We start from the raw sequence: 14188 nt of genomic DNA, 5'->3' as shown, positions 1-14188 counted from the left end.
GTTGTTTTTCATCTCATACAAAAACTCAGCTCTTCTCCGGAGCGGAAACGCCCCAAATTCAAAGACAAATTCGGGAATTATTTTGCGTCAGCCATGTTTTGAGACACCTGCAAAGGCTGTGTGTTCTAATCCCGCCAGAGCCAAGATTTGTTCTTTCTCTCTATTTCTTTTTCTCCTTTTTATTTAATTTTCTAGCTAAAATATTCAACATAAAAGGGTTGTTGGACTAAAGTTCAAGTTGAAAAACACTCTTCAATTAAGATTTTGACAAAAACTGTCTTTTATTATTAGGGTCTTCCGTCTTCAGCGGAAGACCCTTATATTCTTATTGTTATTAGGGTCTTCCGTTTACAAAGGAAGACCCTCTTTTTTTTCTTCGGTTTCTTTTTATAACAGGTTATTAGACGTGTTATTAGGTCAAAAGATCTCTTATTTAATATGAAATAAAATGGGGCTGGTCCTTCAAATTAGGGATCCAACGGGGTGTATAATTCTTCATCCATGGCTCTTTAAGATCACATCTGCATTTCCTGATATGTTTCGTTGATGAAGATAAAAGGCAAGGTCATTTCCTCTTCTAAAAATCGGACGGAAGACCTCTTCGTTACTCGTAACGAGATCGTATCTAGTTAAGGTCTTCCGTTTCCAACGGAAGACCTTATTGTTATTGCTTTGTTTCTTTTCCTCTATTATTAAGGTCTTCCGTTTCCAACGGAAGACCTTATTGTTTTTGCTTTGTTTCTTTTCCTCTATTATTATTATTCTTTTTTTTTTTTCTCCCACGTTTTCTCAAAAATGCTTCAGCCGATTTTGATAAAACTTTCAGATCTCGTTTATGACAAAATTTGTAAGAAAAGTACGTGGGATTTTTTTGGTCGTCACTTCCGGTCTCGAGATATTAAAGATTTTATGTTTTTGCTTGTTCACAAGTTTTCTCCAAAAGTATTTAAGATAGAACTTTAAAATTTTCAGGGATGGTAGAAAGTGTCCAGCCGCAATGTACTACGCATATCCGAACGTCTGCCGTCACTTCCGGTCGTCACTGGAAGGAAATGAAAAACCTTAATTTTTCAATATTTGGGATTTGAATTTTTTTTATAATTTCATTCGATAGAGACGCCCTCAAAACTTCTAAATATGAAATTTGTTTTAAAATCGATCGACGCATTCTTGAGATTTTGGACCCCAAAATCCTGAAGCGAAGGTCCGCGTAGCTCAGTCGTTAGAGTGTTGGACATGTGCCCAGACGACCCGGGTTCAATCCCTGAGTGCCGAATGTTTTTTCTCTCTTATTTATGTTTTGATTAATGATTTCGTCTTTAAAATGATGGATTTGAATGTTTTTCGTTTTGTTTTTGTCATAATTAAAAATAATAGCGGCTTTTTTCAGTACAAATATGGAGCTCTTTTCTGTCAGCAGCTCTCTAAATAGACGCTCGTCGCATTGCCGGTATCAAAGACATGCCAAATGTTGGTTTTTTCTTAATTTTGTTTTGTTTAACGATTTTATCTTTAAAATGATGGATTTTAATGTTTTCCGTTTTATATTTATTATATATAGAAATAGTAGCGGCTTTTTTAAATTACAAATAGATAGCTTGTTTCTGTCAGCAGTTCGCTAAATTCAAACGCTCGTCGCATCGCAGGCATCAAAGACGTGCCGCCAAAGTACCCCTGCAGTGCGTTGGGTCGCTTTGCCGGCATCAAAGAAATGCCGCCATCTCAATGACACACACAATATTTAGCAATGCACCCACGTTTAAATAAGTATTCAACATTACCTTAAAAGGAGGACTGATTAGTATTTATTCACATATATAGATACCCGCATGCATGTATATAAATGTGTTTATTGACATACGTTGCTAATATACTGATTCCCTAAACACTATATAAAAAAAATAGAAAATATCTCTCTCTCTCTCTCTCTCTCTCTCTCTCTCTCTCTCTCTCTCTCTCTCTCTCTCTCTCTCTCTCTCTCTCTCTTTAAAGTACAATGTTTTAGCATTTAAATAAGAACTAGTACAGGTAACATGCAGTAAATTGGATAGAGGCTAAATGTACATTGGCGTCCAAAAATTATACATGTATTTATTTCAAGTTACGGGATAATGTCTATGGATTCAAATGATTTGAAATTCGTTGTTTAATGATTGTCTTCATACTGATTGGAAGTCAACGCTAAAAAGTAATTTTTTTAAAGATGGTGGTCTTTTCCCTTTTTTGTGCATGTCTTTATACTGATACAAATCTGTTGCCTGTCTGGGATTAAGAAAAACCTCCAAAGTTTATACACGTAACTATACAAACGAACGGGTGACTGCGACAAGGTTTGAAAACTGATCAGCCGTTTATGAGTGTTTGAGCCTAAGATAAACAGATGTTAAAAAATCAATAGTTACATCTTTCAAACAACGCTTATACATTGTTCTAACATATGTATTTTTTTTAGAAATTGTGTTATTTGTGATATTTAGAATTTAATATTTTACGTTTAATATAGAAGTCACCGACCGACCCCCCCCCCCTCCCCAATTCATATAATCATTTAGTTTTTCTGGCCCGATTTTCCTTGATCTTTGATCTTGGGCCTTTAATTTCAACTAATTACCATTTTAGATTACTGTACTAATTACCAGACCAATCCGTTCATTATTAACAGAGTTATGAAGTTTTTGGCATTTGAGTTTCAATTGTCGTGATTGACATGTACTGTAAAAAATTCATAACTCCCAAGCCCTTCACTCAATCCTAATGAAAATTCGTGAAAATGAACCTCGGACACCATTCTTATTTTCTGCCAAATATGCAGCGGATTGAACAATCAAGACGAAATTCCTGAGATTAAACGGCGCTTATTGCCTATACTGGGAAATTAAATTTACACAGTCACGCACCGACTCCCCCCCCCCTCCTCCCATTCACAAAACAATTTAGTTTTTTTTGGCCTGATTTTACTGGATCTTTCATCTTGAACCTTTATTTTCAACCTAGTTCAATTCTAGATTACTGTACTACATGTAATGACCGAATCCGAGATCCACACCTCAAAATTTTATTTTCGATTTATTTACGACGAAAATCAAGCTCAGGTCTTTTCATCCCCCTCCAGACACAAACACGCATCAATATTTCAAATGACCTCGCACTGTTACCAAACCTGAATAGTCAGACATCTTACACGTTGTTTTTCATCTCATACAAAAACTCAGCTCTTCTCCGGAGCGGAAACGCCCCAAATTCAAAGACAAATTCGGGAATTATTTTGCGTCAGCCATGTTTTGAGACACCTGCAAAGGCTGTGTGTTCTAATCCCGCCAGAGCCAAGATTTGTTCTTTCTCTCTATTTCTTTTTCTCCTTTTTATTTAATTTTCTAGCTAAAATATTCAACATAAAAGGGTTGTTGGACTAAAGTTCAAGTTGAAAAACACTCTTCAATTAAGATTTTGACAAAAACTGTCTTTTATTATTAGGGTCTTCCGTCTTCAGCGGAAGACCCTTATATTCTTATTGTTATTAGGGTCTTCCGTTTACAAAGGAAGACCCTCTTTTTTTTCTTCGGTTTCTTTTTATAACAGGTTATTAGACGTGTTATTAGGTCAAAAGATCTCTTATTTAATATGAAATAAAATGGGGCTGGTCCTTCAAATTAGGGATCCAACGGGGTGTATAATTCTTCATCCATGGCTCTTTAAGATCACATCTGCATTTCCTGATATGTTTCGTTGATGAAGATAAAAGGCAAGGTCATTTCCTCTTCTAAAAATCGGACGGAAGACCTCTTCGTTACTCGTAACGAGATCGTATCTAGTTAAGGTCTTCCGTTTCCAACGGAAGACCTTATTGTTATTGCTTTGTTTCTTTTCCTCTATTATTAAGGTCTTCCGTTTCCAACGGAAGACCTTATTGTTTTTGCTTTGTTTCTTTTCCTCTATTATTATTATTCTTTTTTTTTTTTCTCCCACGTTTTCTCAAAAATGCTTCAGCCGATTTTGATAAAACTTTCAGATCTCGTTTATGACAAAATTTGTAAGAAAAGTACGTGGGATTTTTTTGGTCGTCACTTCCGGTCTCGAGATATTAAAGATTTTATGTTTTTGCTTGTTCACAAGTTTTCTCCAAAAGTATTTAAGATAGAACTTTAAAATTTTCAGGGATGGTAGAAAGTGTCCAGCCGCAATGTACTACGCATATCCGAACGTCTGCCGTCACTTCCGGTCGTCACTGGAAGGAAATGAAAAACCTTAATTTTTCAATATTTGGGATTTGAATTTTTTTTATAATTTCATTCGATAGAGACGCCCTCAAAACTTCTAAATATGAAATTTGTTTTAAAATCGATCGACGCATTCTTGAGAATTTGGACCCCAAAATCCTGAAGCGAAGGTCCGCGTAGCTCAGTCGTTAGAGTGTTGGACATGTGCCCAGACGACCCGGGTTCAATCCCTGGGTGCCGAATGTTTTTTCTCTCTTATTTATGTTTTGATTAATGATTTCGTCTTTAAAATGATGGATTTGAATGTTTTTCGTTTTGTTTTTGTCATAATTAAAAATAATAGCGGCTTTTTTCAGTACAAATATGGAGCTCTTTTCTGTCAGCAGCTCTCTAAATAGACGCTCGTCGCATTGCCGGTATCAAAGACATGCCAAATGTTGGTTTTTTCTTAATTTTGTTTTGTTTAACGATTTTATCTTTAAAATGATGGATTTTAATGTTTTCCGTTTCATATTTATTATATATAGAAATAGTAGCGGCTTTTTTAAATTACAAATAGATAGCTTGTTTCTGTCAGCAGTTCGCTAAATTCAAACGCTCGTCGCATCGCAGGCATCAAAGACGTGCCGCCAAAGTACCCCTGCAGTGCGCTGGGTCGCTTTGCCGGCATCAAAGAAATGCCGCCATCTCAATGACACACACAATATTTAGCAATGCACCCACGTTTAAATAAGTATTCAACATTACCTTAAAAGGAGGACTGATTAGTATTTATTCACATATATAGATACCCGCATGCATGTATATAAATGTGTTTATTGACATACGTTGCTAATATACTGATTCCCTAAACACTATATAAAAAAAATAGAAAATATCTCTCTCTCTCTCTCTCTCTCTCTCTCTCTCTCTCTCTCTCTCTCTCTCTCTCTCTCTCTCTTTAAAGTACAATGTTTTAGCATTTAAATAAGAACTAGTACAGGTAACATGCAGTAAATTGGATAGAGGCTAAATGTACATTGGCGTCCAAAAATTATACATGTATTTATTTCAAGTTACGGGATAATGTCTATGGATTCAAATGATTTGAAATTCGTTGTTTAATGATTGTCTTCATACTGATTGGAAGTCAACGCTAAAAAGTAATTTTTTTAAAGATGGTGGTCTTTTCCCTTTTTTGTGCATGTCTTTATACTGATACAAATCTGTTGCCTGTCTGGGATTAAGAAAAACCTCCAAAGTTTATACACGTAACTATACAAACGAACGGGTGACTGCGACAAGGTTTGAAAACTGATCAGCCGTTTATGAGTGTTTGAGCCTAAGATAAACAGATGTTAAAAAATCAATAGTTACATCTTTCAAACAACGCTTATACATTGTTCTAACATATGTATTTTTTTTAGAAATTGTGTTATTTGTGATATTTAGAATTTAATATTTTACGTTTAATATAGAAGTCACCGACCGACCCCCCCCTCCCCAATTCATATAATCATTTAGTTTTTCTGGCCCGATTTTCCTTGATCTTTGATCTTGGGCCTTTAATTTCAACTAATTACCATTTTAGATTACTGTACTAATTACCAGACCAATCCGTTCATTATTAACAGAGTTATGAAGTTTTTGGCATTTGAGTTTCAATTGTCGTGATTGACATGTACTGTAAAAAATTCATAACTCCCAAGCCCTTCACTCAATCCTAATGAAAATTCGTGAAAATGAACCTCGGACACCATTCTTATTTTCTGCCAAATATGCAGCGGATTGAACAATCAAGACGAAATTCCTGAGATTAAACGGCGCTTATTGCCTATACTGGGAAATTAAATTTACACAGTCACGCACCGACTCCCCCCCCCTCCTCCCATTCACAAAACAATTTAGTTTTTTTGGCCTGATTTTACTGGATCTTTCATCTTGAACCTTTATTTTCAACCTAGTTCAATTCTAGATTACTGTACTACATGTAATGACCGAATCCGAGATCCACACCTCAAAATTTTATTTTCGATTTATTTACGACGAAAATCAAGCTCAGGTCTTTTCATCCCCCTCCAGACACAAACACGCATCAATATTTCAAATGACCTCGCACTGTTACCAAACCTGAATAGTCAGACATCTTACACGTTGTTTTTCATCTCATACAAAAACTCAGCTCTTCTCCGGAGCGGAAACGCCCCAAATTCAAAGACAAATTCGGGAATTATTTTGCGTCAGCCATGTTTTGAGACACCTGCAAAGGCTGTGTGTTCTAATCCCGCCAGAGCCAAGATTTGTTCTTTCTCTCTATTTCTTTTTCTCCTTTTTATTTAATTTTCTAGCTAAAATATTCAACATAAAAGGGTTGTTGGACTAAAGTTCAAGTTGAAAAACACTCTTCAATTAAGATTTTGACAAAAACTGTCTTTTATTATTAGGGTCTTCCGTCTTCAGCGGAAGACCCTTATATTCTTATTGTTATTAGGGTCTTCCGTTTACAAAGGAAGACCCTCTTTTTTTTCTTCGGTTTCTTTTTATAACAGGTTATTAGACGTGTTATTAGGTCAAAAGATCTCTTATTTAATATGAAATAAAATGGGGCTGGTCCTTCAAATTAGGGATCCAACGGGGTGTATAATTCTTCATCCATGGCTCTTTAAGATCACATCTGCATTTCCTGATATGTTTCGTTGATGAAGATAAAAGGCAAGGTCATTTCCTCTTCTAAAAATCGGACGGAAGACCTCTTCGTTGCTCGCAACGAGATGGTGTCTAGTTATTATTCTTTTTTTTTTTCTCCCACGTATTCTCAAAAACGCTTCAGCCGATTTTGATAAAACTTTTAGATCTTGTTCATGACAAAATTTGTAAGAAAAATACGTGGGATTTTTTTGGTCGTCACTTCCGGTCCCGAGATATTAAAAATTTTATGGTTTTGCTTGTTCACGAGTTTTCTCCAAAAGTATTTAAGATAGAACTATTAAATTTTCAGGGATGATAGAAAGTGTCCAGCCGCAGTGTACTACGCATATCCGAACGTCTGCCGTTACTTCCGGTCGTCACCGGAAGGAAATGAAAAACCTTAATTTTTCAATTTTTGGGATTTGAATTTTTTTTATTATTTCATTCGATAAAAACGCCCTCAAAACTTCCAAATATGAAATTTGTTTTAAAATCGATCCACGCATTCATGAGATTTTGGACCCCAAAATCCTGAAGCGAAGGTCCGCGTAGCTCAGTCGTTAGAGTACTTGTGCCCAGACGACCCGGGTTCAGTCCTTGAGTGCCGAATGTTTTTCTCTCTTAATTGTGTTTTGATTAATGATTTCGTCTTTAAAATGATGGCTTTAAATGTTTTTCGTTTTATTTTTGTCATAATTAAAAATAATAGCGGCTTTTTTCAGTACAAATATGGAGCTCTTTTCTGTCAGCAGCTCTCTTAATTTAGACGCTCGTCGCATTGCCGGTATCAAAGACATTTTCTTAATTTTGTTTTGTTTAACGATTTTATCTTTAAAATGATGGATTTTAATGTTTTCCGTTTTATATTGATTATATATAGAAATAATAGCGGCTTTTTTAATTACAAATAGATAGCTTGTTTCTGTCAGCAGTTCGCTAAATTCAAACGCTCTTCGCATCGCAGGCATCAAAGACGTGCCGCCAAAGTACCCCTGCAGTACGCTGGGTCGCTTTGCCGGCATCAAAGAAATGCCGCCATCTCAATGACACACACAATATTTAGCAATGCACCCACGTTTAAGTAAGTATTCAACATGACCTTAAAAGGAGGACTGATTAGTATTTTTTCACATAGTTATATAGATACACGCATGCATGTATATAAATGTGTTTATTGACATACGTTGCTAATATACTGATTCCCTAAACACTATAGAAAAAACTAGAAAATCTCTCTCTCTCTCTCTCTCTCTCTCTCTCTCTCTAAAGTACAAATGTTTTAGCATTTAAATAAGAACTAGTACAGGTAACATGCAGTAAATTGGATAGAGGCTAAATGAACATTGGCGTCCAAAAAGTATACATGTATTTATTTCAAGTTCCAGGATAATGTCTTTGGATTCAAATAATTTGAAATTCAATTTTTAATGATTGTCTTCATACTGATTGGAAGTCAACGCTAAAAAATCATTTTTATTAAAGATGGTGGACATTTTCCTTTGTTGTGCATGTCTATATACTGATACATATATGTTGCCTGTCTGGGATTAAGAAAAACCTCCAAAGTTTATACACGTAACTATACAAACGAACGGGTGACTGCGACAAGGTTTGAAAACTGACCAGCCGTTTATGAGTGTTTGAGCCTAACATAAACAGATGTTAAAAAATCAATAGTTACATCTTTCAAACAACGCTTATACATTGTTCTAACAGATGTATTTGTTTAGAAATTGTGTTATTTGTGATATTAAGAATTTAATATTCTACGTTTAATATAGAAGTCACCGACCGACACCCCCCCCCCCATAAAATCATTAAGTTTTTCTGGCCCGATTTTCCTTGGTCTTTGATCTTGGGCCTTTAATTTCAATTAAGTACCATTCTAGATTACTGTACTAATTACCAGACCAATTCGTTCATTATTAACAGAGTTATGAAGTTTTTGGCATTTGAGTTTCAATTGTCGTGATTGACATGTACTGCAAAAAAAAAATCATAAATCTCAAGCCCTTCATTCAATCCTAATGAAAATTCGTGAAAATGAACCTCGGACACCATTCTCATTTTCTGCCAAATATGCAGCGGATTGAACAATCAAGACGAAATTCCTGAGATTAAACGGCGCTTATTGCCTATACTGGGAAATTAAATTTACACAGTACACGCACCGACCCCCCCCCCCCCTCCTCCTATTCACAAAATAATTTAGTTTTTCTGGCCTGATTTTACTGGATCTTTCATCTTGAACCTTTATTTTCAACCTAGTTCAATTCTAGATTACTGTACTACATGTAATGACCGAATCCGAGATCCACACCTCAAAATTCTATTTTCGATTTATTTACGACGAAAATCAAGCTCAGGTCTTTACACCCCCGTCCAGACACAAACACGCATCAATATTTCAAATGACCTCGCACTGTTACCAAACCTGAATAGTCAGACATCACACACGTTGTTTTTCATCTCATACAAAAACTCAGTTTTCTCCCAGGCGGAAACGCCCCAAATTCAAAGACAAATTCGAGAATTATTTTGCGTCAGCCATGTTTTGAGACACCTGCAAAGGCTGTGTGTTCTAATCTCGCCGGAGCCAAATTTTGTTCTTTCTCTCTATTTCTTTCTCTCCTTTTTATTTAATTTTCTAACTGAAATATTCAACATAAAATGGTTGTTGGACTAAAGTTCAAGTTGAAAAAAACTCTTCAATTAAGATTTAGACAAAAACAGTCTTTTATTATTAGGGTCTTCCGTCTTCAGCGGAAGACCCTTCTATTCTTATTGTTATTAGGGTCTTCCGTTTACAAAGGGAGACCCTCTTTTTTTCTTCGGTTTCTTTTTATTACAGGTTATTGGACGTGTTATTAGGTCAAAAGACCTCTTATTTAAAATGAAATAAAATGGGGCTGGTCCTTCAAATTAGGGATCCAACGGGGTGTATAATTCTTCATCCATCGCTCTTTAATATCACATCTGCATTTCCTGATATGTTTCGTTGATGAAGATAAAAGGAAAAGTCATTTCCTCTTCTAAAATCAGACGGAAGACCTCCTCGTTGCTCGCAACGAGATCGTGTCTAAAAATTATTATTTTTTCCCACAAATTTTGTGCACGCGATATCTCGAAAACTATTTGGCCGATTTCGACCATTTTTTCAAAGATGATTGCCAGTGGTCATAATTCTAGAAGTTTTTTTTTGAAATTTTTAAAATACTTCCGGTTCCGATTTACGGACGATTTTGTAAGTTTTTACGACCAACTTTGTGCAGACATAAACTCAGAGACTATCAGAGATATGAATATGACATTTTCAGGATAGGTAGTCTATAGTTTGAAGGTGTGCAGAAAGTAGTTTTTTGGCGCCAGTGGCGCCAGTTCTTTTAACTCGCCTAGGCACGAAAATTAGGTACGAATTTCGAATCAAAATTTTCATACGTTTTGATCTATATCTTTTTACGAGTTGATATTTTATTAAGACATGTATAATAAAAGTAGTAGATGATCAAAAGCTCTTTCCAACAAAATCAAGAAATAGGGGCTGGCCAAGACACTCGTAAACTCTATTACAAATAACTTAAAAACGATAAAGATTTTGTAATGCATTATAGAGGCAAAGTTGTTGATCGTTACAATATCTCTCAGGTAAAATCATTGCCACGCCCATTTATTACGTATTTAGGGATTTTTAGGGGCCAAAGTACTTAAACTTTGACGCAATATATCTAGAGAAGGAGACATATTTTGTTAGGCATTGTAGAAGAGAAAATGCTTGCATTGATGATTCTAATCGATTCCATTAATCAAAACACCAATGTCTGTCCCCATTAAGGATCTAGAGGACTGGCCCCTAAAATATTCAATCATTTGTATCTCAAAAATGAATAACAATTATAGATGGGTGTAAGAACAAAAACTGTAAGTATTCTTAAGACATTTTCAAAGAAATCAAGAAAAAGGAGGTGGCCTCTTAAATTAGGGGCCACAACCCTTGTAAACTCTATTACAAATAACTTAAAAACGATTAAAATTTTGTAATGTATATAGAAACAAAGTTGTTGATCGTAACAATATCAGGTTGGTAAAACTCATTTCCAAACCCATTCATGACGTAATAAGGGATTCTAGGGGACTAAAATCTTTAATCTTAAATGTGCTGTATGTGAAAAAACAAAACTCTTTGTTAAGCATTTTGAAGGATATTGACGATCGTATACAATATCGGAAATGGAGTGGTTATCTGAAATTGCATCGATATTTAAATCGTATCGTTTAAAAATTGAACGGAAGACGACCTACTCGTTACTCGTAACGAGATCGTATCTAGTTGTTTCTTATTATTGTTTAGAACCCAACTGTGGAGTAGATGGGATAAAGGGATATCCTACTTTCGTTTGATATGAGTTTAATCGGCTGACACCTTGCATACTGATTCAAAGTTAATGTAGAGAACTAGTGTAAAAGTGCAAAATGGCTGTAACAATATTACTTCGATGCTTTTAAATTCCCTTCACCGGCCCAATATGCGCCATGGAACCTTTTTAAAAGTTTCCAATTAAAACTACTTTCTTTTTTTATTTTACTATAATACAATACTTTAAGACATTTTTACGAAGTTGACTTTAAAGAAAGTGTTTTAATTATTCAAATCAAGTCATAGATGCATTTTGATAATTGTAAACTTACATACAATTGTTATCAAATTTACTTACTTTCATTGCATGATCCGTTAATATGGTGACATATACTATCATTGCATAAAGAGGAACAGTTCTGCATACAGTTCAATCCAAATGTTCCCAAACCACATGCTTTAAAAGAAGTTCTCGTTTTAATACTAATTCAAGTAGATGATATTAAATTAGGTTATCATGTTTCAATTTTCATTATAATTTTTTTTTTCAACTAAGAAATCAAAATTCCCCAATAAATCTTTTTAATTCAGACAACTTATTAGGTATAAAAAAAAATAAAAACATACTTCGGTTGCAGAACGTTCCGACATATCCTGGCGCACATCCACTAGAGCAAAGTCCATTTGTTGTATTACAAGGATCATTATTGAAACAATGTCCATTGCAAGGACTCTTACAATCTGCCAAATTTTCACAGCCTTTAAAAAACATATTTTATATCAATATATATATAATAATATATATATATATATATATATATATATATATATATATATATATATATATATATATATATATATATATATATATATATATATATATATATATAACTCTATCTATCTATCTATCTATCTATCTATCTATCTATCTATCTATCAATTCAGCAAATTTTAAAAGGATATTATCACACAGGACTTTTCAAACCTAAATTTTAAATTTCAGCTCTTGTCGTCGTTAACAATTTTTTTCTACATTACCTACCTACATGTACATATTTTACATACTTTTATTGCACTTATCCCCAGTGTATCCTAGTTCACATCCAGCGTCACATTTTCCAGTTGTTATGTTACATGTTGCATTGTTAAAACAAGCACAGCTATTTATACATCCTGGACCGTATTTTCCCGGTGGACATGCTAAATATGTGAAGGCATATCTTTTATTTTTTTTATAAGGCAAAGGAATTATCAATTGATTGTACATTTAGAATTTATACTAAATATTGATTTTCATCATATCTTGACATTTTTCTAGTTTTGTGAATTTGGAATACAAAGTAAGACTACAAATTGAAAACACGCTTCTATTGTTTGAAACTGTAGGAGGCTATCATCTCTCTTTATTGTATAGTGTCGTTACCTATTTTCGATAGTATCCTAATTTTGATAGGCTGCTATTTTTAACGATCTTCCGGAAACCGTGACTTCATTTTTCGGAACGATTCTTCCAAAATTAGCGTCAGTTGTTACGAGTATTTAAAAGCCGAAAAGATCAGGAATTATGCCTTTTAGATAGGTAAGATTCTATTATTTTTTTCATCTACTAAAAAAACCGCCTTTTCCTTAATGTAAAAAAAATCCACCTTAAAATCCATCCCTTTTCATTATGAATTCGGCATCATATATGTAGCACCTCATGTTGTCGTCTGCTATAAAGCTTAGTGCAATGTTCTATAAATAGATAAGCCTCACTTCGAACCAACTTCCGCATTGAAAAATGTATGGAAACTCATAATAGCCATATTTACATAAATTTAAGAACATTTTCTATGCATAAAAAATTTGTTTCTATTAATTTTTTGCTTATTTCTTTTAGATATTTTCCATTCAGAGGGGGAGTTACAAGAATTATAGCTCAGAGGCCTTAGATAATGCTTTCCAAGCTATAAAAGAGGGGACGAGTGTCTATGGTGCTGCCAAACAATTTCAAGTTCCCCTGACAACTTTAAGAGATAGGGTGGATGGACGGATTAGCATTGATGTTGTCTCATCAGGACCTCCACCACTGTTCACACAGGAACAGGAATCGTACATAGTTGAGCATATAAAAACGATGTCCGAGATAGGTTACGGATATACCCGTGCATAGGTCTTGAATCTTGCTTCAGACTATGCTGTGGATCTTGGCATAAGAGAAAAAGGAAAAGACTTGACAATAAAGTGGTACTATTACTTTATGAGAAGGTGGCCTGAACTACACGCTGTTACACCATCAGGATTGTCGGAACTTAGAGCTAAAGCTACATCTCCAGAATGTATTTCAAAGTACTTCAAACAGCTGAAAGCCATCATTGACAAGCATGGACTTGCAGATAAACCTCAACTTATATTTAATGTTGATGAAAAGGGAATAAATACAAGTGGATCAAAGCTCCAAACATTGTTGCAGCTAACGGAATGGCAACACAAGTTGTAACCTCTGAGAGATCCCAAACCATTACTGTATTTGGGTGTGGAAATGCTGTGGGGTCAAATATTCCCCCCATTTCTGGTGTTTCCAGGCAAATATTTCTTGCCAGAATTATTAGATGGTGCTACTACTGGTTGTGATGGAGCTATGAGTGACACAGGCTACTGAAACACTGAAATTTCAACAGCTACATAAAACATCGTTTTTGCAAATATGTACACTCTGGAAACCCAGAACAGCCAATATTGCTACTGTATGACGGTCATAGGAGCCATACCTCCCTTTCACTAATCCAATGGGCCAGACAGAACAACATAATTCTTTTTGTCTTGCCTCCCCATACAAGTCATCTCTTGCAGCCAATGGATGTTGGGTGTTTTTGGTCGTTTGAGACCCTTTATCAACAGTAAGCCCATAAATTCATGCGTCAAAGTGCCGGTCGGTCGGTGACAAGATACAATATATGCAGACTTGTAT

At 34.9% G+C, this 14188-nt stretch overlaps 1 protein-coding gene across 1 annotated transcript in view; it reads right to left on the bottom strand.

Moving 5' to 3' along the window:
• LOC105345728 (receptor-type tyrosine-protein phosphatase epsilon) overlaps positions 1-14188 on the bottom strand; it is a 40232-nt gene that overhangs the window by 17067 nt on the left and 8977 nt on the right. The window contains exons 6-8 of the mRNA XM_066067549.1: positions 12304-12438; positions 11866-11997; positions 11597-11695 (exon numbers count right to left, since the gene is read on the bottom strand). Of these exons, the coding sequence (XP_065923621.1) occupies positions 11597-11695; positions 11866-11997; positions 12304-12438 (366 nt within the window). The remainder of the gene's footprint in view (positions 1-11596; positions 11696-11865; positions 11998-12303; positions 12439-14188) is intronic.

Source organism: Magallana gigas, chromosome 7, assembly GCF_963853765.1.
Source record: "Magallana gigas chromosome 7, xbMagGiga1.1, whole genome shotgun sequence".
In the NCBI taxonomy this organism is placed as follows: Eukaryota; Metazoa; Mollusca; class Bivalvia; order Ostreida; family Ostreidae; genus Magallana; species Magallana gigas.
The sequence above is the reverse complement of the archived record's forward strand: the minus strand, read 5'-3'. Positions and strand labels throughout refer to the sequence as shown.